This window comes from Leiobunum rupestre, chromosome 8, assembly GCF_980474605.1.
Source record: "Leiobunum rupestre chromosome 8, qqLeiRupe1.1.hap1, whole genome shotgun sequence".
Taxonomy (NCBI): Eukaryota; Metazoa; Arthropoda; class Arachnida; order Opiliones; family Sclerosomatidae; genus Leiobunum; species Leiobunum rupestre.
In genome coordinates, this window is record NC_143391.1 from 49,549,172 (window position 1) to 49,575,973 (window position 26,802).

General features: G+C 35.4%; 1 protein-coding gene and 1 long non-coding RNA gene across 5 annotated transcripts; both read left to right on the forward strand.

Annotated features, from left to right (window-relative positions):
- The first annotated feature begins 2,158 nt into the window (after window positions 1-2,158).
- Window positions 2,159-11,052, forward strand: LOC149933615 (uncharacterized). Of its 3 annotated transcripts, XM_090157070.1 has the most exons (3): window positions 2,163-4,405; window positions 10,634-10,863; window positions 10,927-11,049. In XM_090157070.1, exons 1-3 carry the CDS (start codon window positions 4,380-4,382, stop codon window positions 10,995-10,997), a joined length of 327 nt encoding a protein of 108 aa, XP_090013196.1. In that variant the 5' UTR covers window positions 2,163-4,379; the 3' UTR covers window positions 10,998-11,049. The 3 variants fall into 3 exon arrangements, 2 of the variants coding, with proteins under 2 accessions (XP_090013195.1, XP_090013196.1); XM_090157069.1 differs by having other exon boundaries at window positions 2,159-4,405; window positions 10,634-11,051; XR_016473144.1 differs by lacking the exon at window positions 2,163-4,405 and adding an exon at window positions 6,233-9,447 and having other exon boundaries at window positions 10,634-11,052.
- An 11,212-nt stretch (window positions 11,053-22,264) lies between these two features.
- LOC149933616 (uncharacterized) lies at window positions 22,265-26,384 on the forward strand. Of its 2 annotated transcripts, XR_016472869.1 has the most exons (3): window positions 22,265-22,429; window positions 25,750-25,862; window positions 25,923-26,384. It is a non-coding gene; the product is annotated as an uncharacterized LOC149933616 (long non-coding RNA). The 2 variants fall into 2 exon arrangements; XR_016472868.1 differs by lacking the exon at window positions 22,265-22,429 and having other exon boundaries at window positions 25,300-25,862.
- Window positions 26,385-26,802: the final 418 nt, after the last annotated feature.

Consider the following 26,802-nt stretch of genomic DNA (forward strand, 5'->3'; position numbering starts at 1 on the left):
AATACGATAACTAAAATTTTGTCGCTATCATTTGATGGCATTGATTTTAAAAAAGAATGTACAGTTCACAGGTGAAATCGTGGGAGACCAAAATTCCGTACAATTGACACTAACATCACGATGGACATCAGAAAAATCGCATCGGTTTTTTTCGGCATAGATTTTAAGAGATTTTCCCTGACTTTTTAAGGGCAAAATTAGACTAGATTTAACTTTATATTTTACTTTTATCAGAAGTTGGTAAATTTAAATAAACTTATTTCAGTATAAAGGTTATTGCAACGTTAAAAAAATTAGCAAAACATTCAAGGAACTAAATAATAATCACATAATTTGTCATAGATCTAGAGTAAAATTAAATTCAGTGTCCAAATAAAATTGAATCTCCTGACTTCTCCCTGACCCATTTTTAAATTCCCTGACATGTGGCAACTCTGGTTGTGAAACAGCAAGAGTATATTTTAATAAAAATACATGATAATTAACTAGCTACAGAACCATTTGAACGATTTCAAAACAAATTCCGTTGTGAATATTTATTAAAATACTGATTCACAACACAACAGTGGTCTCATTTATTTTCAATTAGTGTTGCAACGAATATTCAGTAATATTTTGCTTGTATTTCGTAAATCATTTTTCTCGAATAGAGGGTGTGTGAATGTATGATACATTTTGCCCGCAGAAAAATACTATTAACAATTTCAAATTGCTACCTAGGTACGGCCAACTTCGATCACACTAAAAATCGAAGTTGGACCTACTATTATAGCAGCCGGTACAGCCAACTTCGGTTACGCGCGAAATCGAAGTTGGCCGTATATAGGTAGCGCCCCGGTTCTTTTTATTTTAGGACTACACCACTGGTTCGAATTGGAAAAGAGTCTCGCAGGAGTCGTGTGAACCATGAAACGAAAAATCCGCGATACCAGTCCCGAATATTCGGTATTTGGCCAAATTCGCTATTAGTTGTAACATTAGTTTCATGGCTTAAAGTTAGTCTATTTTTCATGTAGCCTGTTGATATAAGAGCATAGTGTTCTTCAAAAGTAGTGACTGTATTCAGAGAATTAGTGTAGTTTATGTTATTGGTCTTCCACAACGCATTATTTATGACTAATAACACTCAATAATGTTCAACAGTGCAAAAAGACTAGCAATAATTTTAGCTGAATCTACAATTGAACTTCAGTTTTCAATTTTAATAGCAGTGCTACTATGATGTATTGCTACCAGAAATAATTGTAGTTAGTGAGATATATAGATAACTTATAATATTTTACCATATCTTCACCCTAGTTGAATGATCCGCTGGTATTAATTCTTATTATTTTTGACTATGACTAAGATTTAAATAGTCTGTGTTTAAATGATTTTGTTATTTTCCTAACTTTCATATCAATTCAGCCAATTATAACATGAAAAAAATTAAGATAAATCTTTTAAAACTTTGTTGAGCTCAACCAATGTTTTGATAAGACATGCAAGTAAAATATTTGATCTAGCCAAAGAATGAAGTACTAATTACTATAGTCTGAATTCAGTTTCTATCTAAATAAATTAATCCAATGAAAGAAACAAAACAACTTTGTTTTTGATAAATCCAAGCTCTTAAAAATGTCAATTTTAGAGTAACCTAGCATTCTGGTATATCTTAAACAAAATAGATGCGTAAAGTGGGATTAAAAATTTTTGCAGCTTAACAGTAAATTAAGCTGATACATGACCTCACTCCTATTTATATTATTATATGTATTGTCCATCATCCTATATGAGAGACAAAATATCACCTCAACCAGACAAGTTTTAACATTTTGCTTTGCCCTGTGTAATTATGTATTTTTGTGCAATATTTAATACCAAATTATTGAGATGTTGGAACCCTTTAGTTCATTGGCTATGGTTTTTTATGTTCATAGTTCTTTCTTATTTATTTTGCATGACTAGATATTTATGAAGAAACAGTTGAACCATTTATTGTCTCAGTAGTTTTGCAACATTTGGTGTATGCATTACAGCACCAAATAAGAAGTATTCAGTAGTAATTCTAAAAAACAATAGATTAACATGTTTAGTTTGTCATCATGGCAAACATTCATGTTTCTTCTGTAAAATCAAATGCAGTTTGACAATGATATATGTGTGAATCTTGCTGAAGTCGTAGAGTTAGCTATTCAATAACCTATAAAATACACACATAAACCTATATTTGTGAAAAGAATTCCATAGTCATAATCATAAGCAAATATACATGGAAGGGAAAAACTTTTACTGTAAAGATTTAACTTCAAAAGATGGAGTATTGGTATTTCCGTCCCCAAACCGTCCGCAATTTTTGATTGTGGTTTGGACCTCACCCAAAGTTCGAGTAAGTAGCATAAAGTAAGAAACAATTGTGTAAAACGCATGAAAATGTTTTTGTGAAAGTCTTCTTTTAATACAATGAGATTGCATAATTTATTTATATTTAATCGTTGTGAACTTCTTATTTCTTTTGCGTAATTGTACCTCTTTTGAAAACCAACCATGCTTTTGCCCATGCGCAGACCCTGCTTTCTCGTTTTGTGGAGCTTTAAAAATAATAAATATATTGAAACTTACTGTATATATATACATACTTATGGACGATCTAAAGTTGCATAACTAAGCACAAATTTGATCAGAACTAGGACACAGAAATTTCTAGCAAATAAAAATGCTGAACTGTCCTCGAGTTATAATCATTTGGAAATTAAACTGATTAATTTGGAAAACAATTAATGATTTAGTGAAGTTTTTGTGTAGGGAAAGTATTTATTTTGGACAGGAAACCACTACTTTTGGGAGTGGTTGTAATAACACTTTCCCAATGTGCAAACTAGAGCAAGACTATCTTGTAAACCTCCCATTCTGTCTATAGGAATAACCTTACTAATTTGGAAAATATTTTTATTAAATTTTTTTGAAACATTTGTACTTAATTACAAAATAACAGATGTGAAAGCTTGAGAGTAGTTCATAGGGCCTGGTTTCGGGTCAATTGGAAGGTATCTCTTATTTTTGGACATTTTCACCCTTCATTTGACTCCTCATAGTTCGATCCAGACCCATCTTCAGACACCTTGATGAAAGGGGATGAAATAACAGTACATATTTCTACCATTTAAAGTATTTAAAAATACTGTGCCAAAAATTAATGAAAATCACTCGATGCTGGTTTAAACTCTTTATTATGTTTACATTTTAATCTGAATTATACTGTTTCATAGCTTCCTCATACCTTACTATATACATATTGATTTATTCTAATATTAACTTTTTTCCTCAAGAAGTACTTGTATTGACTTGTGAATGTGGATATTCAAATAAGTTTGATGATGGAGGACTAGCCATTTTGAATATGGGACCATTCTGCATAAGCCATTTTGTACACAGAAAATATATTAAGCCATTTTGTACACGGAAAATATACTAAGGATTTTCAACATTGTCGGCGAGGCAATTTTTTGCTTCAAGTCTCTCTTCCAATGGGCGCAACGTTTGAAAATTGACGAAATGTTTAACACTATACTGCCATAGAAACATTACTGGTTTCTAACGTAACTCTAAAATTGTTTTTAATTTCTGAAAGTTTAGGTTACACTCTCTCTACCCAAATATATAGACAAAGAAATGAAAATAGGAATACTGTTGTGGCAATATTCAGCATTAAACTCTAGAAATATGACACCCTTTATACCAGGAGCAACCTTAACACAATTACTAAAAACTTATTACGTCAGTTTTATCAGAGTGCTATTAATTTTTTTTATGAAACATATAGTATTTAATTGGGATGACAGAACCTTTTTTATTAAAAATTTACCCAATATTTACTTTTTTTTAACTTAGTAAGTCTTAGGTCTTTGCTTATATTCTAATATTTAGTAAAAGAGACCCTTTTTTGATACATAAAACATCACACATTATTAATGTTTCCAATGAATAACTGCTTAGGTATATAGGTACTTCTCTCGTAAGAAATATATTATATACTTCTGCTAGTACGTAAATTAAACCTTTTTTTGAATTAGGTGTACAATAATTACCTGAACTGTATGCCTGAGAAAAATATTCTTGACACCTTCGCTTGAAAATTCAAAAATGATCAAAAATTTTAATTGTTTGAAACCAAATTTATCGGTCTACTTTTGTAATGGAAAGAGTGCTTATTTGTTTTCATCTAAGGTATTACCAGTTCTTCATAAGATAATTTAATTGTTTTGTTTCTTTCATAAAGTAAAATTTGGTTTTGCCAAAGTGGGCCCTTTGTTATCTTACCAAAGATAATACATTTTTTATCTTTATTGTATGTAGGGTACACTACAGGTTTCACCAGGAATTCATACCTCGAACTTGGAATGGTTATCCGGCCGTATTCCCTATGGTAAGATCTCGGGGACCGTTTTCAGTGACGTGAATGAGAAAAAAAATCGCCCCCTCGCACGTGTCTCCCCTCTTTAGGAGTTTTTACGCCGCGCAACCTCCCGTTTTTTGTTGTTCGACTCCCCGTCATTTCGAAATTTAGGGTTTGAAACCCTACCATTGATAGCGACGGGTCAGCTCGCTCTCCCGACCTCTCCATGTGGAAGGATTAAGTCCGGCATTGTTAGCGCTGTCAAAATTGTCAGCAGTTACAATGCCCTTGAGAACCGCGAAGTCCGAATTACGAGGGGACCGTCGCTATCAATAGAGCGACAGCGAAGGGAAAAGCAAAAAGATGTTTGAACCCTTTTTCGACACAGGGGGATGAAATTATCTGGCAAAAATAAATCTGACTAAAAAACGAGCAAGTTCGGCTTGTAGGAAATCTTTCAACAGCCACCCAGTTCTACTACCAGGAGTGTTTACTCTCTATTGTGAACATGGTAAAGGATTATAGAATCATTTGTTAGTAGCAATTTTCCATAAGTTGGGAGTTATCAAAATTAAAAGCAACAAATATTTTTGAGGGGCCACTTGTTCATCCTAATATGGGGCTGGTGGACCCTTTTATCTGATTCAGCGTCTTTCAACATGTGCATCAATTACTAGCTACATTAAAACCTCAGTTACAATTATCTTCTCAAAATATTTACCAAGATAAAAATTAGTATGTCTTACAAGGGAAGTATCCATCTGAAGTATAAATGAAACATGTACCTTTGCTGGCTAATGATTTAAAACGCAAAAATTTACTCTTAATTAGGAATATTTATTTATAAGCCATATTTTTAATAAAATCAGTAAGCCTCTGCGAAGATACATGTTTAAAAAGAATAACATTAGCAGTATAAGGAGATTAATACTTCTCTCTAAGAGGTATATTATATATTTCTGGTTTTAAGTCTTATTAGCTACATAGAATTGATATGAGTGTAAAAAATTTACCACTAATCATTAAGGTTAGATCAGGGAAAGGGGTTTTTATGGGTTTCTTTTGCAATGTTATTTAATAGTATGGAAGCAACTATGTTATACAACAAAACATACGATGTAAAGTTCTATTTACTTAAGATATATGTTATGTTGTGAATCTAAATATAACCTTTACAATTTTGACAACAGGCTTAGGAGGTTTGCAAGTTCAATATGCGTAGTTGATGATTAATGAAATTAAAAACGACTTCGTTATATTTGCATATTTAATAAAATATTTATGATATTTACAATGAAAGTCCGTCGTGCCTAGCATGACATCTTCAGGGAAGATGTCATGCTAGGCACGACGAAACTAGTCGGACTTTCATTGTAAATATCATAAATATTTTATTAAATATGCAAATATAACGAAGTCGTTTTTAATTTCATTAATCAATTTTGACAACACGATTTAAAAAAGGCTGGTACTTTGAATTTACTTGCGTAAATTGAATCTGAAAATTTTGTGGTAACCCTTTATTTACTACAAATGTTATAAGCTTCAAATATGTACCTGCACAGGCTACCACTGCATTTTTCCAATAAAAAATTAGAAGAAAAATAGTTTTGGCTTGAAATCATTTTGTGACTTTATATAGCTATTATAGTTTTATATTATAATTGTATGCATACAGCCATGTTGCATGGTTGGCTATCTGTACTAAATAGATTTTATATATTTCCAAACTGCATTGTTTATGTATAATAATGCTTGTGCTCTTCAAACATTGCCTGAACAGAGCCACAACTTTTTAACAACACAAGGTTCCTTGTTGACAGACTTCACTGGAAAAATCATACTGGTAAATTTTTATAATATGTTATTGACTATGTACAATTTCCAAGAAAATAGCTATAGGCTTATTCTGGAAATGTTACATTGCAATGAAAAGGGTCACAACCTGGATCATAAATTAATTCGCATAATGATTAAAGTTCATTGTTACTTAGAAAAATATCTGGCTACAAAGTAGTACATGTAATCAATTATTTGTAAAAATAATTGGGGCTTTTAAAAGTGCAAAACTCATGCTAAACTTTTACGACTACACAATTGTTAGCAGGATCTGCAATACTTCTAATTTCATAATTTCAGTTTGATAGCAGATTTATTTTAAAACTAAACGCCTATTATAATGGCATTTAGAAAAAATTAGGTAATGGAGTGTACTACATTAAAAATGTCCTCTTCACACTGACTAGCAAATAGTGTTCACTAGATTGCCATTGTTGGATTTCCAAAAAACCATTATTTTACTTGACTCTTTTACGATAATGAAAACGAGAGAGAACATGGAATTTAGTTTTATTGGAAGTTTATAAAAATAAATACTTAAATCAAAAGCCTTGGTGTAAAGTGTCTGAGTTACCTTGAAATTTTAGACCTGTAAAGCCTAGGTCAATCTTTAATTCTTATTTGTTAGTCGAAGCTACATGTAGAATCAACAAACATGAGGAGAGAAAAATTTTCATTGGCTGTTCATGCATATTTTTTACTTGGGGAAAGTGCCGGCTTATTTTAAAAATAAGCTGGCTTCAAATAGGCTCTAGGCAAAAAAAACTTAGAATTCTTCAGAGTTATATATGATTAGTCTCCCCTCGCGTGTGGTGCATTTGTTAAGAAAAATTTATACTTGCTTTAGGTTAGGCTTCACAAAGCACTTACCAGGTGACTAGGTTTAAACCCTTCTAAAAAGTTCCTCCAATAAAATGTATTGTTATCTTCAATTAGTGTTTGTACGGGGACCCCTTCCCCCGAAAGTCTGGAATCCCCAACTTTTGTCCTCGACCCCAACTCCAATCCTGATGATCAAAAATTAAGTCGGCGTTAAGGTTTTTGGTTAAGGACAGTTGCACCCTACTAAAAATAAAAGATCCTTCCCTCCCTTTTTTCGTGGGTGATAATGGAATGACGCTTGTGACCTTCGAAATGCATCACTCAAGGGGTTTGGTTTTTTTTAGTTTGTTTTAGAATTGTGGTCTCGGCTGCAGAGCTAGTGCAGTGGTATTTTTTTTTGTAACTTGTAAGGTGAAAAACAATGGGAACATTTTGAGCAGCCTTTACAAGAAAAATCCTTTACTAACTTGGAATATTGAAGAAAAACCTAACTTTCACAGGTATCTAAAACTGGGTCACTAATACATACAAATAGTTTCCCATCAACAACCCCAATTTTGTTTTTCCGTGGATAGCCCAACCCTGTACGAACACTATCTTTAATAGCAATAGCTTTATTGGGGCCCGGGAGTGCTCTCGGTGGCTTTTGCACTAATAATTCAGTGTATTCTTCACCAAAGTGATAAAGTGAACTTTACTGACAGTGGGACCTAGTTGTTAGAAAAAACCAAAACATTTGTCATAATAATGAAAGAATGAAAATAATACACTTCGAAGTTATTTCAATGCTTCTATTCTGCAAGCTTTTTTCATGTTCAATTCAATCAAAAGTAATAATAATTATTAGCTCAGCTAAGTCATCGACAATAGTGTTGCCATTATTTCAGTGGGCTGGTTTAAATTGTTTATAAGGGTAGTGGCAAGCCCTTTATGCCACATGAGAACTTGCAAAATCAACACAAGAGTGATCTTGAATTTTTAAAGCAGTGCCACAAGCTGAGAAAAAACCCGGCTTGATCCTCTTAAGAATAATACTCAGTCTAATACCCAAGGCACCAACTTAGGCCCAAGTCATCTAGCGACTTATAATGCCTTTAAACAGGTGGCCGGGTTACGACGCGTAGGAGGGTGGTGGCAAGCCCTTCATGCCACGCGAGCCAACAGCTCCCTACACTAACTATTACCGTTAACCTTGACAAGTGTGTATGGGAAGGCAAAACGAAGAACTCGGGGGAAAACCTCTTTAACCAGTGGGGAGAGAACTTGCGAACTCAACGCAGGAGTAGTTCCCAGTTTTCACCCAGTGCCATAAGTTGGGATCAAACCCAGCTCCTAACCACTCTGCCACCCTACCTATAAACTGATATTTTGCTCTTTCCATTTACAGAAAGTAAAACAAATCTAATTAATTACTTTAAACTAATATTGTTAACTCAATTTTTTTATCACAGGTTGTCCCACTAGATATTTCTTGGAAAAATATCCACAATATAAGCAAATGAATTCAAGTTCACAAAAAAATTTAAAACTCAATTTCCTACATGACTGAGACAAATTTTATTTCACATGCAAAGTTATATATGTGGTTAACAAAGAAAAAACAAAATGTAAAATGAACTATGAAAATAATAATAAACTTTACATAAGAGTATTATAAATATTTAGAGTAATTTTATGACAATATACATTTTCAGTTATGAAAAAAGAAAGAGATTCGTATGGAACCTTCAACGACCTCATTCATAATAACGATATAAGTGCAAAGTATTTGAATCTTCTTACTGGTTAGCTTAGACAATGAAATATAACTTAAACCACTTTTTACAGCTATCTAGATGTACATGTAGACAAGCTTCTTAAGCCAATGTTAAATGACGGGAAAATCCATTGCAGTGCCATTTTCTCACAAATGAATTAGAACAAATCTATAATTAACCACCTGGGGGGGAGTGGAAAAAGCTTAGAATATTCACCATGAAACTATATAGCCGTGTTGGATGAGTACAGTCTAGTTCTCATACAGTAATGTTGCCCGGTTTTTTCTATTGGTAATGTATGGGTTTATCAGTTGGAGGACCCGGGCTTAAATGTTGGCTCTGGCGTGACAAATTTTACTCAGTTTTGCACAGTTCTTTAAAAACTTTGTTTCTGATAAAAACAAAGGTAACGAGATTATTAATTACTTTTGCATTTCAAAATTGAAATATTCTATAGCATAAATTAAAAGTAGCGACTAGTGCAAATAATACGAGATAAAAAAGGCCAACAATTATATATTTAAAAGTGCACAAGATAAATTAATTAATTAAAATGAACCCGACTAGTTTCAGATACACGATTGATCTGTCATCAGGGGTCTAATCAGTTTACACACACTGGTCCATATCTATAACCTAGTAGTTTCTTAAAAAGTAATACATTCAATTTTTTTATGTTATCAACACCAGGACCTCCCTTACCAAAAAATAAGTTGGTTTTTAGTTGGTATTTAGTTGGTTTTCACATTTAAGTTGGTTTTTAGTTGGTATTTAGTAGGTTTTCACATTTAAGTTGGTTTTAAGTAGGTTCAAGTTGCCAGCATATTTTAATAAACTATTTAAAGAGGTAATAAGTTGTTTTTAAGTTGTTTTTAAGTTGGCTGGAAAATACTCATTTTTTGAAGTTGGTTTTTAGTGGTCAGATAATTACTTATAATTTTTAAGTAGGTTATAAGTTGGCTTTAAGTGGTCTTTATTAAGAGGTCTTTTTAAGTAAGTTTTAAGTTGGTTTTAAGTGGTCTTTATTAAGAAAGCTTTTAGTTGGTTTTAAGTTGGTGTAAAGTGGTTTTTAAGTAGGTTTTTAGTTGGTATTTAGTTGGCATTTGTTCCAAATACGAACTTAAAACCAACTTAAAAAGTTACAAGACCACTTATTTTTTGGTAAGGGCTAGGTCACTAGTCCGTGAGCCAAGCGAGTGGTTGGTTTCATGGCGCCATCTATCACTTTTAACTAGACATTTTCCAAAGGCCACTGAAAGCGCTGGTCGTATCACAACCATTGCTTCTTCGGTTATCTCGAGACCTCATCAAGCGTTGATCAGGTAGTTCAACGATATAAACTTTATGCTGAACAATTATTCCATTATCTCGGTGAGACGTGCCCAAGCCGCTAAGAGTTTCATCTATGTCGTAGGCTAAAGTTGTCGGAACATTTGGGTAAAACGTCTTAAGTAATAGTAGATCCGATTCGTCACAGGCCTCAATTTTTTCAAGACAAAGAGCCGTATTGATTTCTTCCAATTGTGTGTATGATATGCCATGACAAAGCCGATTTACCAGTTAAACGTGTCGCAGAATCCCTTGGAAAGAAGCGTGTGAGGCTTTACTAGGAATGCATGCTTTCACCGTTTGTGATACGACCAGCGCTTTCAGTGGCCTTTGGAAAATGTCTAGTTTAAAGTGATAGATGGCGCCGTGCAGAAAGCGATGTCAGAATTAGGGAAATCTTGGACTATAGAAGACGATCTTTTCGATAAACTTAGAGTTTACTTGCAAAATGTACGCAATTAACCACCTCAAAATCAAGTTCAGTAAACAATCTTCACTATGACCTTTTTAGGCTGAAGAGAGGTCAAGTAGATTCTAGTCAGCTACCTCCGAGCAAGGATGCACTTTACCGACATTCGAGGCGCGCAAACTATCAAGCGGCTATTTGGCGAAGAAGTTTGGAAAAACAACCAGCTATACCTAGTCCAGATGGCCAGATAATTGATGACAACGAAATAAAAGTAAATTGGATGAAAGCACAGTCTGCGCCTAATTCAGTTTTGGAACTAATGGCTTGTAAATGTAAGAAAGAATGCAAGTTGCCTACATGCAAGTGTATGGTAAATAACATTCGCTATTCTTCAGCATGTATTCTTGAAGATTGTGCCAATATGATAGAGCACATGGTGATTATCGACTCTGATGACGAAGAATAACGCTTAAAAATAAGCGTAATGTGTAAATGTTGTATAATAAAATAAAATTGATTTTCAAAGCATATTTTTCTCATTGAACATATTGAGGTTTTTCCAATAGTCGCTGAGCTATATCTTCGGAACTAAGCGAGATAGCCTATACCTGTACTAGACATTAGTTATTGGGCTTGAGTCACGCTTTCGAATGCACTATTACACAAGTAACTAGGATGAGCGGTAGCAGAGCTATAAGCTTTCAAAGGTTTGTGAAATTTGAATTTTCCCCCTTTTGGGGGGGAAAGCTGTGCGTCCAAACCGTCCACCAATTTTCCCATACTCCCCAGTATTTTCGAAATTTTGAAATTGTTTAAAATAGAAAAAATAGATATAAATTGATAAAAAAAACATCAAAACTGATCAACTTTTGATCAATTTGAGGTCAAAATCCCATGTTATTTTCAATGGGAAAATTTAAATTTGTTGTTGTCAAAAACATTTTTCGTTGCCATGGCAAAACGGTTGCCCATTGAATATATTCCCTTTAGGATTTTTCAAGTTACATGAAGGTCTACCAATCCCCCGAGTTTGAACAAAATCGGTGGGTTACACTTCGGGATGTCTCCTTGTAAGTGTAGCTAGACGTGCCCGTTGCCGGAACCGAAGAACAGTGAGCTAAGGTGGAGGTATGAACAAATAAAAGTATTATTAAATCATTATATTGGCGTCTTCCCTCAAAAATAAATATAAGACGTGTAATCTCTCTGTAGTTTCAGTATTTGAAAGGAGTTTATTACACATGTATATATTTATGTATATACATACAAACATACACACACGTGTATGTATAAATGTGTATGTTTACATGAATAAGTGTATATACGTATGAACATATATTCACATTAGCCACGTTCACACATACCCTCGTTTTGATTTATCTGCGGTTAATAGAGTTTGGAAATCTGTTTGTTCACACGTTAATTTCCAGTGAGTTTTGAAGAAAATTGGGCATGTGTAGTATAGCCATGTAATTAGGAGTACGTATGCTCATGCAGTTCTGTCACGTTTTAAAACCATCTAATTAAAGACGAATGCACAAAGAAAATTTTTTTTAATTTAATTATGCCAAAAGCTGGAAGATTATTTTCTTGTAAAATATTAATATTTTATTAGGCGCAAAAAATCCACGATTGTTGATTTTCTTAAAGATTAAAAAACATGATGTCATGAATCGCTGCCAAACTGGTTGAAGAAGTGGTTCAGCCGAAGCGATCTGAAACATTGGGACGCGCAACAGCATCCAAACATTGCGGGAGCGCTCGCATCTTTTCAGAGGGTAGGTGCATGTGAATGCGGCTTTTCCTATTTTCGACACAAAGGTAAGAATCTGTTTGAAGAAGTCATGCGTCTCCAGCCGATGCATACCAACATGCTCAAACCTTTAAGCCGCATAGATGCGTGTATGTTTGTATAGTAATAATAATAATATTAGTAATAATAGTAATAATAATAAAATAAGCTTTATTGGATATTCCTACTATATGTTTATGTGTGTATAAATAGGATTGAAAATCTATTAACGATTTTCAATCATAAACCTTGTCAGGTAGAGTTCAACAAATAATAGCGGTCTCTATCACATTTGCAAAATTTGAAACCAATATTACGTATATTAAGAATCAAATTCCTATTAACGTGTTAATATGAATTTAGTTATTTAACTAAGTAAGTTTGGCGATGGCCATCATTTTGAGTGAAAATTTATATCTATAGCAAAAAGCATAGGTGACGTTGCATGATGTCCTGCTGCCAAGTACCTATAAATGCATTTACATATATTTGACAGAAATGTCAATGAAAAATTATTTAAAAAGACCCTCTTTAAAACTGCTCACTAAGGCTGCTTCCATGAAAATGAAGGGTTTGGTGTTAACATCGGGCTAGTAAACAAAATTTACCTTTAGAACTCTCCTGAGAAAGGAATACAATACAAATCTGAGCTTAGGAGGTACACGCAGTCAAAAATGATAACCCCAAAAAATACACATACGTGGATAATAGGTGTAACCTAATATTTAACCTACAGGCATTTCCCTTGTTTTATGTTTACGCAAACAGAAAATCATGATTAATTTAAAATATGAACAGTGTTTGCAAAAACACCAAAATGGGTCTATAGCCACTGAAAGAAGGGTTGGGTCGGTATTTTCTGGAAGTGTTCTTAAAATATTCAGGTGAGCCATGTTACCTTTTTAGTAAGAAATTATACAATCTAAATTTGTTAATTCAAACTAATATTTAAATAAAACGCTCAAATAATTTATCCAAGATAACAGTAGGCAAATATTATTTTGGGCCTTGGCCTTTTACACATGGCGCTGACTTAAGCGACGAAATATTACCAAAATTAAACGAATTTATCACTTAAATATGGTCAATTATTATTAAAATACATGATTTATAATAACATTCCCTTTCTAAGATTAATTAGATTAAATATTACGCTTGAAAATAGGTTATAAAATCCTACAATGCTAAGAAAACGTCGTAGGCCGCTTTAAAATAAAATAGCAGACGACACTTACGACGAACTCTGCAGACAAACAAAATCCATTCGAAATCCTTTACCCCTCCACAGCTTCCACAATACAAAATTGTAATCATGGTTAGGGTCTGATTTTCGGAACATTTCATTTCTCCTCAATTGGCGAAATTAGCAGAAAAAAATTAATGTCGGGAACAAGTGTAATCACTAGTCAAAACTATTCGAAACATCACGAAAATAAAACATCCGTTTCGTCCCGCAAATTACATAATGTTTCGTAACTCATTTCTACGATAAACACTTTTACAAATCCGTTTAAATACGAAGGACCAGACCTAATTAATTTAGTGTCGAAATCAGTAGCGCCAACGCAAGTAGAAAAAGATATCTGCGAAATGAGCGCGATCGGTAAGAAGGAGTACGAAAAATTTGTCGAAAAACGAATAGTTGAAGGTAAAGTACACTTTTGGGACCCTCTTCGCAATGTTAATCTTAAAATATTTAGCTCAACTGCCAAAAAGGTCAAGTTAAAACCAAAGTTGGAATTTTAGAGTTGAAAGAAGATCGGAATCTTTTCGCGTGTCTAATTCTTTTATGTCGATCACGGCCAGACATGAATTTACAAGACGTAATAAGGAAGTACGAACTAACTGTCGTACCAAGAGCTTTATTCAGCGCTGATGGATCACTGAATCACAGTGACGACAAAGCGAAGCTTCTTCATCTACTTGTTGCACTACCGAAGCCTTCCGAAAATAGAGAAGATTCTATCCAACCAGAAGCGAGACGTATTTTTGATGTAGCTATAATTGGTGGGATGGCTGAGGTGCAGTCTATGAGTATAAGTAACCTGAATACTTGCTCGGAACTAGCGAAATACTTCTGTGATAGGGTATTTTCCAAATATGGTCGGTTCTCAGAAGTTCACGTAGTATTCGATACTTATATCGAAAACTCCCTAAAAAACGCTACGCGCCTTAGAAGACAGAAAGGAAATTCGTCAATAAGATACAAGATCGAAGGAAATACCAAGATTCGTTCGGTACCCTTAAAAAAGTTACTCTCACACATTAAAACAAAAGATGAGCTAACCGTCTTCTTGAGTCATTTTCTTATTGAGGAAGCTAATCGAAGAAAAAAAATATCGTGGTGTCATTCAGAAAAGAAGCTTTGGCAACCCATTTTGATTGCTCCGAATTAGCGAGTTCTCACGATGAGGCGGACACCACAATTATTCTCCGCGCTACGCACGCTACCCAAAGAGGAGCAATTAAATTATCAATATTTTCACCGGATACGGATGTCCTCATTTTGGCAATCCGAAGATACCCTCAAATACCGGCGCACTCTACATTCGTAAGAACTGGATCGAAAACTTTACTCATAGACATTAAAACCATTTTTGACGCTCTCGGACCGCTGAAGGATCCGCTTTGCCTGGCTTACACGCTATATCTGGTAGCAACAATTTTGAAATATTTTTTTCAATGTTTTTATTTTTTTTCACAATTTTTTCCAATTTAAGCCATATAGGTTCATTTTCGCCCATTTAGTTCAAATTGATCAAAATGTGATCAATTTCCATGTTATGTTGTCAAAAACATTTTCCGTTGCCATGGCAAAACCGTTGCCCTTTGAATAAATTCCCTTTAGGATTTTTCAAGTTACATGAAGGTCTACCAATCCCCCGAGTTTGAACAAAATCGGTGGGTTACACTTCGGGATGTCTCCTTGTGAGTTAAGTTGAAAAAGTGGAAAACTTTAGTCCTAAGGGAAACTTTAGTCCTGCTAAGGAAATCGTTCAAGCTTGCGAGAACTCAGATATCTTAATGATTGATATCATCTTGAGTAAGGATTGTTTACCCGTTCAGCCTAAAATTACTTCTTTTCCTAAAACTTTAATTGGTGGTAAAAACCGAGGTTTCAATTCTCCTTGGTATGATAAATATTAAATGCAGTAAAGGATACAAATTATTGTTTTTGTTGTCGCCATTTTTTTTGAGTAGTAGGAACACGGGTTTTGTCAGTTTATTAATGGGTTTTCGAATTGGAAAAATATAGCGAAAAAATTTTAAAAGCATTTTAGTTCACGTAAATCTTTTCACCAACAATCCTATTAGAAATACTTAGATTATTTAGAATCTCCTAAATAACGTGGTTCAATTGCGTCTCAGGTCAATGACCACCACAGGCTTGAGCCGCTTGACGTAATTAGATATAGAGATGTGTTTATCTGCACACGTGGAAATCATAACACTCGGCGCTCAACAAGACCTAGCGCTTTCGGGGTCATAGATCTAATGAAGAAAATGGAAATAGGGGGAAAGTCAAGTTCAATAGCATGCCCAACAATGCCAAATATACTCATGGCAAAATGCAAAATGAACTGATCAATGTAAGTGGAAATTTAGTGAGGATGATGATTGTACAAGAGTACAATGAAATCTGGTGGGTTTTATTCAGTCATTGCAGAGGAAATTAGAGACAATTCAGGGGTGGAACAATGAAGTGTTTGTATACTAGATAAGAAAAAGGCATCGTAGAAAGATTTTTAGGATATACAGATTTGCACAAGTTGGATTCTGAAACCTTTAGTTTGGCCATAATTAGTCTTCTAAGGTTTTCCAATTGAAAATTGTGTCGCGCGGACGTATGATGGGGCTAGCGTAATGAGTGGACATGCAAATGGAGTCGGGGTGAAAATTGAAGCGGCGGTGGGCGGTGATTGTCAGTACGTGCACTGCTACGCTCATCGTTTAAATTTAGTTTTGGTTGACTGTTGCTTCAACATATTGCCAGTTCGGGAATTGTTAGGTTTAGTTCAAGCCATCTACAACTTTCAATGCAATTAATGTATTAGATGTGAATATTTTGAGAAGTCCCCGAAAGATCTGGATTATGGCGAAGTACCTTAACAGTAGACCATCTTTGTCCATTATATAATGATCTACTACTGTCCCGGGTTCCAATGCCGTATTCGGACTTCCCGAGCTTCTAACCCGCTCTAACTCAGCGATAATCCTCGCTAACCATAGATCACTAACTTGCGAACTAACGATGGCTTTCCTGTCGAAAGGCCACCCCCACTCCTTGGAAGAGTCTTCTCCTTCCGCGGAGTCCGAAGAGTTTTTCTCTGAAACCGCCAACGTCACCACCGCTTCACCCTGACCATTCTCGGAATCGAGAGGGCCCTAGATAAAGCCTCCGCTACAACGTTCAATTTCCCTGGGTGGTATCTCACCTCGAAATTATACGGCTGCAGCTCCAAGGCACAGTGGGCCAGTCTGCCCACTGGCTCCTTAAGGTGTCGTAATCACTTCAACGCTTGGTGATCGGTTTCGATCACAAAATCAGTACCCTTGACATACATTTGGAATTTCTTGAGGGCGTATATCACAGCAAGACATTTAAATTCCGTCGTCGAGTAGTTGCGCTCTGCCGGTGCGAGTCCCCGGCTTACAAAGGCTATAGGGGTCATCCCTTTCCCGCCTTTCTGCTCTAACACAGCGCCGAAGCCCTTTAAACTTGCATCGCATTTAATGAGAAAACTCCCATTGAAATCCGGGAGCGCCAACTCCGCCGTGTCTTTAACTTAGTTCCCGCATAGCATTGGTATGGGTATCCTTCCAATGCCATTTTGCATCGTTTTTCACTAAGTCATACAACGGCCTGGCAGCTCAAGCCATATTCGGGATGAACTGCCGATAATACCCGATCATTTTGAGGAATTGCTGCAACTACGTTACATTCTTGGGTTGAGGGAATTCCTCTATAGCCCTTAATGTATCCGAATTTGGATTGCAGTACCCCGGTCCGACCTTATAGCCCAAAAGCGACACCTCGTCATCACCGATTTGCACCTTGTCCGGGTTAACTGTTAATCCCGCTTCGGCTATACGCTCTAGGACTCTTCGAATGTGAATCAAATGATCCTCAAACGATACGGAATATACGACGAAATCGTCGTAAAATCCCAAAACAAATTTTCATTTCTAAGGAGCTAAGAGAAACAAAAAAGTGACTCAAATATGAAGATGATGGGTGTACAGCCATTAAGGAGAAGAGGAACCAATCAGAGGACTTGCGGAGTATCGGGCGGAGATGTTCTCGGATGAGGTGACGGGCGGATCGGCGTGACGTACAGATGAGTACTTTTTCAGGTAGAGAGTTCCAGTTGTCGACGGTGCGGTATGCAAAGTGCCATTGCCGTACGGTGGTCCGGACGCGTGGCTTAACGATCTAAGCACTATGACCACGAGTGCGACGGAGGGCGTCAAATCGAAAGAGGGCGTCCGGATTCATGGCCGAGGAACCCGACCACATATTCCACAAGTAAAGGCCGGGGTAAACATTCTAAATATTTCCAAAAATAGCTGGTACACAGAGGAGTGTTTTTCCCCGGCTATGGGGTTACAACAATGGTCAGTGGGGCTTGACAGCTCTGGGGTAAAATGATTATCTCCAGTTATGGGCGTAAAGAGTTAGGGGGAGTTAGTGGGGTCAGAAGGTGGAACCGCTGCGGTCCGGAGTTACTCAAAAGTAAATAATTCCAAAATTTACAAATAATATTTCCCTGGCATATTTACCGTAGTTAATTAGCGTGTATCACATTTATCAAAATTGTCCTTACTATATTCGTTTTAACTCAATGTTAGTCGCATTTACCCAAAATTGCTCTAATTTACACAAAATGACCCAAATTTGACCAATAATTTGAGTTATTTATTGTTATAAAACAAATTTTAACGTTTTGAAAACTATTTAGATTACCTTTAAAATCAGTGATTTTCCCATGTTGAATAAAGTAAAGAAAATTTCAAACTGAGTTGTCTAAATAAATTTCGGGTGCCATGGCAAAACGGAAGCCCATTCAAGTTTTTCCTCAAGGGTATTTTCAAGCTAGATGAAGGTCTACTAGGTCCCGAAGTTTGAACAAAATCGGTAAGAATCAGCTCGGTTCGGTTTCTTGTCAGTGCCCAGAAAATTAAAATAGGCGTTTCAATAAATGCAAATCTCTTTTAATTCCCCCTACGCGCATGCGCGCGAGTCACTGAATAAAATAGTCACATGTTTATGTTATTTTTATATTTAAGGCTAAGGTTGACAGCGCACGCGCATTTACTTATTTCAGGAGGCGCGTGCGAAGTTGAACGAGCCTTTCTATATTGAAATATTAAGCCGCGCGGGCATTAAAAAAATCACACTTTTACAAGTATGTTCTGGCTTTATTTAAGCGTCTATTGAGGAGGGATTTCCATTTCCAAATAGGATAATATCCTGCAACCATAGATAATCGACAAAGAGACCAGAGCCTTAAATGTTTTGGCCAGTGATTTCTCAGCTGTCATATCTCGCTGACGAATTAATAATTTTGCAAAAATACTTTTCACTAATATTATTCACGTTCATTGAAAGGATTCCAGGAAAATTTCTTTATCTGCTCCATCTTATATTTACTTTGTAGAAATAGTTTATGTATCGTTTATAGAAGGGCTATTCAAAATTTCTATGAAAAAAATCGCCATTTTGAAGGTCGTGATCTCTCTGTATATATTAGTTATTTTTATGAGAATATTTTAATATATTTAAGAGATAAACCCAGTAGCGGCGCTACTGTTTTTTCACATGTGGGCTAATTATTTTGTGGTCCTTACAACTTCAGTGACCCCTTATAATTTTGTGGCTTTCAGAAGTGGTGAAATCTAAAAAACCCAAATTTTTCCAGGAAGCGAGAAGAGCAAGGTCGTTTTATTGTTACGGCTATCGTCGCGTTTACTGGACCCCCTACTGACCTTGTATCCAACCTGGAGGGGACACGTGCATGCCCGGGGTATTTCCCTTAATTCCCTTAAGCCCCGTTCTTTTCTTTCTATTGTCCATTCAACTTACTCTCAATTACTGCTCCCTTCCTCTGTTTATGGTCTACTATCTTCTTGAGTAAACGAATTGTTTTTGAAAGATTATTTTCGCAGAAAACCGTTTCTTGGCAATAAAACAAATTTCTAGAGATAAAGAAAATTCATAAATTCAAATATGTGGCCTCTTAATTATAAATATGTGGTCCTTTTAATATAACTTTGTGGCCCCTCTCAGAAATGCAGGGAGGGCTAGCCCACTTCAGCCCACCCTTAGCGCCGCTACTGGATAAACCTTTTGAAGGTCTAAATCGACATTTTTGAAAAATCGCCTTTTTAGACAAACCTGTTTACGAGGCTATGTTGCTAAAGTTATTAAATAATGGTTTAATTTTAATCTTTCACAGCAACTGAGCTATAGATGGTTACTGCGCATGCGGCCTACTCTCTGACCCGAAAGGTTCTACGCATTTCGAAGACAAACGAGAAAACACGTGCCAAAACTGAACCACAATTTTTCAACCCTTGTAACCGGCCTTAAAGCATGGATAAATTAACACAAGAGGAACTTGTTACCTTAGCAAATCATATAGCATATTTCTTCACTTCTACATTAAACCCGGGGGGTGATTGTACTTAAGTTAAGTCAATTCGCGGGACTTTGTAACTAGTTTAGGACCAAGCGATGAACCCCTATTGCACAGGGCCCCTGCAAAGCATGCTTCTTGGCCCTTTTCCCTCATTGCACTCACCCTCTGCACGGCTATGCTTTAAATATGCCTAAAGCTAACTCATTCTACGCCATATTGGATATGATTTAAAATGCGATGAGCAGTTCCACCCGTTTGGCCGTGATTTGGGGGTGACACCCGACCGTGAAAAAAATAAAAACTTACACAAACTAGAGACTAGTAAGTAGCACACCATGGTATCCGCCACGGGTGTCACCCATGCTAGCTACGCCACTGGCGATGAGTGGCACTAGAAATTGGGCAACGCACATGTATTGAAAGAAAACAAAGTGTTAGTTAACAAATCCCTCTTTATAGAGCTTATTCATGCTCAAAATATTTTTACGAAATAACATACGACAATTAATATTACAAATTGTGAAATATATCTTTTATCTCTATTCTAAGTCTTAGTGGGATGTTAACCTGGGCTAGTTCAGGTGCCTAGCTGATAAGATATCAATAGTAAAAAACGACGAAAAGCTGTTCAGGGAAAATTAATACTTGAGAACATAAGATACGCCGTAAAATACGTCCTCAGATCGTGCCCCTTTAAGATAATTTGCTAAGTTATATCAGAAGTATATTGTATACACTTCATGGTGGAAGTGTCCAGCTCTCTATCTCCTGCTTATGTTATTTTCGGGTATTTTCACAATGTTTTAAAAACCATTTTGGGAAGAAAAAAGGTGCAACCCTAAAGTCATCATATTCTTTCTAAACATTTTACATCTGAAACATATGCAATTTATGTGAGTATACCCCTACGTAGTGCAATTTTTCCCTTTTTACCTTATTAAAAGGTAAATATTCCTTTGAAATGCGTTGCGCACGTGTAAATTAGCTTTCTTAGATAAGTGCCTCGATCCTGTGAAGTAACGTGTTTCAATTGTAATTGCTTAGATACATACTTCTGCGTAAGAGATATATTTTATAATTCTGGTGATAAATAAGGACTAAATTCATAAATCATAAAAAAGAAACCACGCATCTACCACAATCTCAGTTTATGGACTTTGCACCCAAGCTCACTAAGAAAAATTGACCGTTGAATTATATACGTAGCCAAATGAGTAACTTTCCTAAGGTACTGTACATTATTTTTACAAATTATTTAAAAACAACAATTTAAATTAATTTTTTACCAGATTTTTATTTATTTACTCCATATAATTGTCAGACATTGTATTTAACCTCATTATAATATCGTATTGCTTCAATTTGATAACGATCGTGTTTGCGGCGGACGCGCAAAAACCTCCGCATTTGCTAGTGGTCTCAAGTGACCGTGATTTCGCGTATCAGCCATTGGTTTAAGACCCTTCGAAACATATTTAGCTTATTAGCCAACTAGTTGATGGAAGAAAAACGTTTAAAATGTGTTTTTCAAAAGCACTTATAAAAAAACTTTTATGAACAATGAAATAACAATATGACAATTACGCTTTAATATTCGATTTGTAATTGGGTAATATAGCTATATTTTGAAGAATACGCTTTTCACGAAAGGTATACATGGTGTTTTCATTTGATCGGCCCAAGCATTTTTCTAAAAACTATACCTTCTAGAAATGTGAAATTTTCAGTATGTACTCTCTCGGGGGAGATCGTTGTAATTTTGAATTGCAGAAAAATCGTGAAATTTTTCACGGCTTTAGAATTTGTAGTTTTTGAACGCTGGGTGGTTCAGTACCATGGCGGATGCTAACGAAGATTTCCTCCGTTGGATCATGGCGTCCGACGAGTGTTCCTTTGGAAGGGACGGCCCATTTAACCGCCAGAATAACCATATGTGTAATTCCTTATAAAATTGCACTTGTTCTAACACTTAATTTGTAAAGGTAAAACAATGATTTGGCTCAAAACATGTTCATTTTTCACAGACAATCATTACAATAACATAAGCCGTAAAAACATTTGGGTAGTACCTACTTGTTATTTTTCATGACCTATTATTTCAGTGTCAAAATGTACGATTTTGACCACGCCAACTCTATTAACGGTTTTCGAGTATGCTCTACAACTTACTTATTGAAATTTTATTTAAAATAAAACTGGACCATGGATCCCTCGGGGTATCCATTCTCCATCAGTATAAATGAATACTTCCTTGATTAGATAAAAGAAACCTTTGTTGCGAAATAATATTTTCCTTTATAGTCAACGGTCGTTTCTGAGCAGGAGTTATTTTTATTTAAGTACTGACGACGGATTCAGCCATTTTGGGCGTACAATTTCGCATAAAGCATAACAGTGCGTTGGTTTTGTTAAAAAAAAAGTCCAATAATCTGAGAGGAAAAGTTACTTTTAATAAATTGTTGAAAGGTAAGTGATTGTTCACTCGTCTCGTGGAAGGTCACTATCGTGATCATAAGGATACCCTCGAAAGATTAAATTGATTAAGTTATAAATAATGGGAGGAGATCATTATTATATGATACAAACCACCAACTACTTTAATTTCGAAATAAAAATATAATAATATGGGTTAAATCCTGATTATTTATGATTAACGTATGATTAACTTACGATTAAATTATTAAATTACGTATGATTAACTTACGATTAAATTATAAAATTACGTTTAAATTATTAACTTACGTTTAAATTATTAACTTTAGATTAAATGATTAACTTACGATTAAATTATTAATTTACGTTTAAATGATTAACTTACGATTAAATTATTAACTTACGATGAAATGATTAACTTACGATTAAATTATTAACTTACGTTTAAATGATTAACTTACGATTAACTGATTAACTTACGGATAAATTATTAACTTAGGATTAAATTATTAACTTACGGATAAATTATTAACTTACGATTAAATTATTAACTTACGATAAAATTATTAACTTACGATAAAATTATTAACTTACGATTAAATTATTAATTTACCAACTATACGAACTCCGAAAATGTCTGGTATCATCCCCCACCTGGAGTAGAGCTGACGAAAGATTTAATTTTATTAAAAAGATAAATTCTATACAGGGTCTTTTTTTTTGCTCGGAAAAGTGTTTTTTTTCAAAAACTATTTATAGTACCGATTTCAAATTTGGAAGGTCAATTCTCTATACCGGGGGACATCAGTTTGAGAAATTTGAGCGTTTTCGGTAATGTTTTTCACCAATTTTGAAAAATTATTTTTCGACCACTAGGTGCGAGATAAAAAATTTCTATTATAAAGTTGTAGGCCGTCATCGAAAACCCTTAAAAATTGTTCACTCGACGAAAAACAATTTATTTATCAGTGAAAATTCGAGCTTGAAAAATTTACAAGTTGGTGAAGCCAAATTACGATTGTTTGAAACGATAATTGAAACCGAATTACCTAATCCAGTTGAAACTTTGGTTAAAAAAACGACCGGATTTTTAAAAACACGAGGCTATAGGTCAATCCTAAACATGTATTGGGTATTTAAAGGAAAACTTTGGGAGATTATTATCAGTGTTTGATAATATTTCGAACAATGCCTCGTTATTCAGTAGCTGAGCGTACCGAGATAGTTGCCATTTACTATGGAGAAGCAGCGCAAAACCTTAGAAGAGTGACTGAAATCTTCGCAGAAAGACATCCAAATGGAGCACCATCTGTAATAACAGTAAGACGAGCAATTCACGATTTCAATCAATTTGGTAACTTGCAACCTAGGTTTCGCGGATTGGGTCAACCGGATTTAGACTTCGAGAACAATGTACTCGCGTACTTTGTGGCATATCCTCGTCACAGTTGCGCTAACGCCGCTGCTGATTTGGGTTGTTCTGCAAATCGTGTGTAGAAAATTCTTCGTAAGAATCGCTATCACCCATACAGAGCTACGCTCCACCAAGGACTAATTGACGGAGACCATCAAAGAATTTAGCAACTGGTTACTAAATGCTGTCCAAGAAGATAGACAATTTTTGCGCCATGTTTTGTTCTCCGACGAAGCGTCATTTTCTAGAGATGGGCCCTTTAATCATCAAAACAGCCATCTTTGGTCTGACATCAACCCACATTGGGGTTTTGAATATCATCACCAGGTTCAATTTGAACGGGTCAATGTTTGGGTTGGACTTGTTGGAAACCGTTTGATTGGTCCCTTTTTCCTGCCGACGAACCTCAACGGCCAAAGGTATTTACATTTTCTACAGAACGAACTGAGTGACGCAATCGACGACCTTCCATTGGCTGAAAGACGTCAGTTGTGGTTTCAGCAAGATGGCGCCCCTCCGCATTTTTCCCGGCAAGTAACTGAGCACCTCAAAAACGAGTTTCCTGAAAGGTGGATAGGGAGAAATGGTCCAGTGCATTGGCCAGCAAGGTCACCTGACCTAACACCGCTGGATTATTTTCTCTGGGGATTCGTTAAAGCAAAGGTATACGCCACGCCCATTGAAACTAGGGAGGAACTCATTAGACGAATAATCAGTGCTTGCCGAGACGTCACACCAGAAATGGTAGAGAAAGCGTTTGAGAACTTAAGTGTCCGCGCACAAACCTGTGTTGCAGCCAATGGTGATATTATTGAAAATGTTTTGTAAAAATTTATGTGAATAAAATATCTGCATTTAAAAACCAAACGTGTACATTTTTTCAAGTGTGAAAACTCTACTACGTTTGTATTAGACTTGTTCCCTTTTCAATTATCGTTTCAAACAATCGTAATTTGGCTTCACCAACTTGTAAATTTTTCAAGCTCGAATTTTCACTGATAAATAAGTTGTTTTTCGTCGAGTGAACAATTTTTAAGGGTTTTCGATGACGGCCTACAACTTTATAATAGAAATTTTTTATCTCGCACCTAGTGGTCGAAAAATAATTTTTCAAAATTGGTGAAAAACATTACCGAAAACGCTCAAATTTCTCAAAATGATGTCCCCCGGTATAGAGAATTGACCTTCCAAATTTGAAATCGGTACTATAAATAGTTTTTGAAAAAAAAAACACTTTTCCGAGCAAAAAAAAAGACCCTGTATAAAGATGATTAAATCAAGATTAAGATTATTATTACGATATTGAACTGATTTAAATGTTGGAATCGTTATTAAAATGATATAATCGTTATTAAAATTATAGAATCGTTATTAAAATGATAGAATCGTTTTTAAAATTATAGAATCGTTATTAAAATTATAGAATCGTTATTAAATTATAGAATCGTTATTAAAATTATAGAATCGTTATTAAAATTATAGAATCGTTATTAAAATTATAGAATCGTTATTAAAATTATAGAATCGTTGTTCAAATGATGGAATCATTGTTATAAAAATGGAATCGTTGTTCAAATGATGGAATCATTGTTATAAAAATGGAATCCTTAATGAAATAAGTGGACTCGTTGAAATAATGAAATCATTGTTTAAATGTTGAAGTTTAGGCTTGGTAGAGATAAGGCTAAATGAAAGTTTAGAGTTGATGAAGGTTAGCCTAAGCTAGGTTATGTTAAGTTAAATAAAGTTGCTAAATGAATAATAAAATAATATTTTTTGGCTTTGCTTTGCGGGAGGAATTTTGACCAATGGAAACTTGGAACCATTGCTACGTTTAGTCATATATCCTAAAAGAAGTATCTACGAAAACCGGAAATGGTTCTTCGTATAATTTTAAATTCTGAAGAGTTTATGTTTGCATTTTTAATCACATTGTAAGGGCCACAAAAGTGGAGCTCGGAAATGGAGAACCCTACGCGGCAGAATCTGCTCATATGGCGCACTGGCGCCGAAGCTCATCTCTTCGATCACAGAAATACCAGAGTTACCAAAGTAAAAATACGATCTTAGAAACCGTTACTGATATAATGAGGCCATTTCCTTATTTTCCAGTGTTTGGAACAGGCAAATGACTGTGGCAGGATCAACCAGGTATCTTCCGGCGGGAAGTGGTGCAAATGCTCTTGGAACACGGGGTGGACGCCACAGCCCCATCGGACAAGAAGATGAGTCCTTTGCACCACCCCGTCGGAAGACATTGCTCTAAGAGAACGGGGCTGATGTGAACGCCCTGAACTCCCAGAACGACACACTGAATGTCTCAGCCGAACAACACGGTCAGATTGAAGTAGGCCGTAAATTCGCTCTCTCGTATTTTTGGCCTTTTTTAATAAGCTCCTCCCCCGTCCGAGCCATTAGAAACGCCGGAAAATATCGGCAGGAAGCGGGTCACTTCAATCGCGTTGTCAGTTATTTCTTACTTGTAAACAGCGGCAATTTTCCACTTTCGACTTTGTAATCTCGGCTATTTATCAGTTATTTTATATTATGTATTAAATTGTATTTATATATTTACATTTTTGTTGTTAATTACATTTGTTTTTATATATTATTTGCATTTATTATTCGTAAACGTGAAAAGGTTTTTTTAAAAAAGGGAAAGCGAAGAAGCAGAGGAAAGGGCAAAGATATTTAACCAAGGTTGAACGAATGGGAAAAAGGAAGTCATTTTCGCTGGGCTTGAAGCTAAAATTTGTTTGGTCAACAGAGTTATGGAAATAGTGAACGCCTACGAAACCGCGGAAAGAGATTGCAAGGTAAGTGTCAACCATTGGTATGGGGACAAAAAGAATTGGCCCACAAATTAGAACAAAATGGTCTGACAATATCAGTTTGGTGGTTGATTTGAATTTCATTTGGATATTTTTCAAAGGTGGTTATCACGTTCCTGGAATTTTTACCCATGAAATCCGTGTGGTGCTCAATAAACATT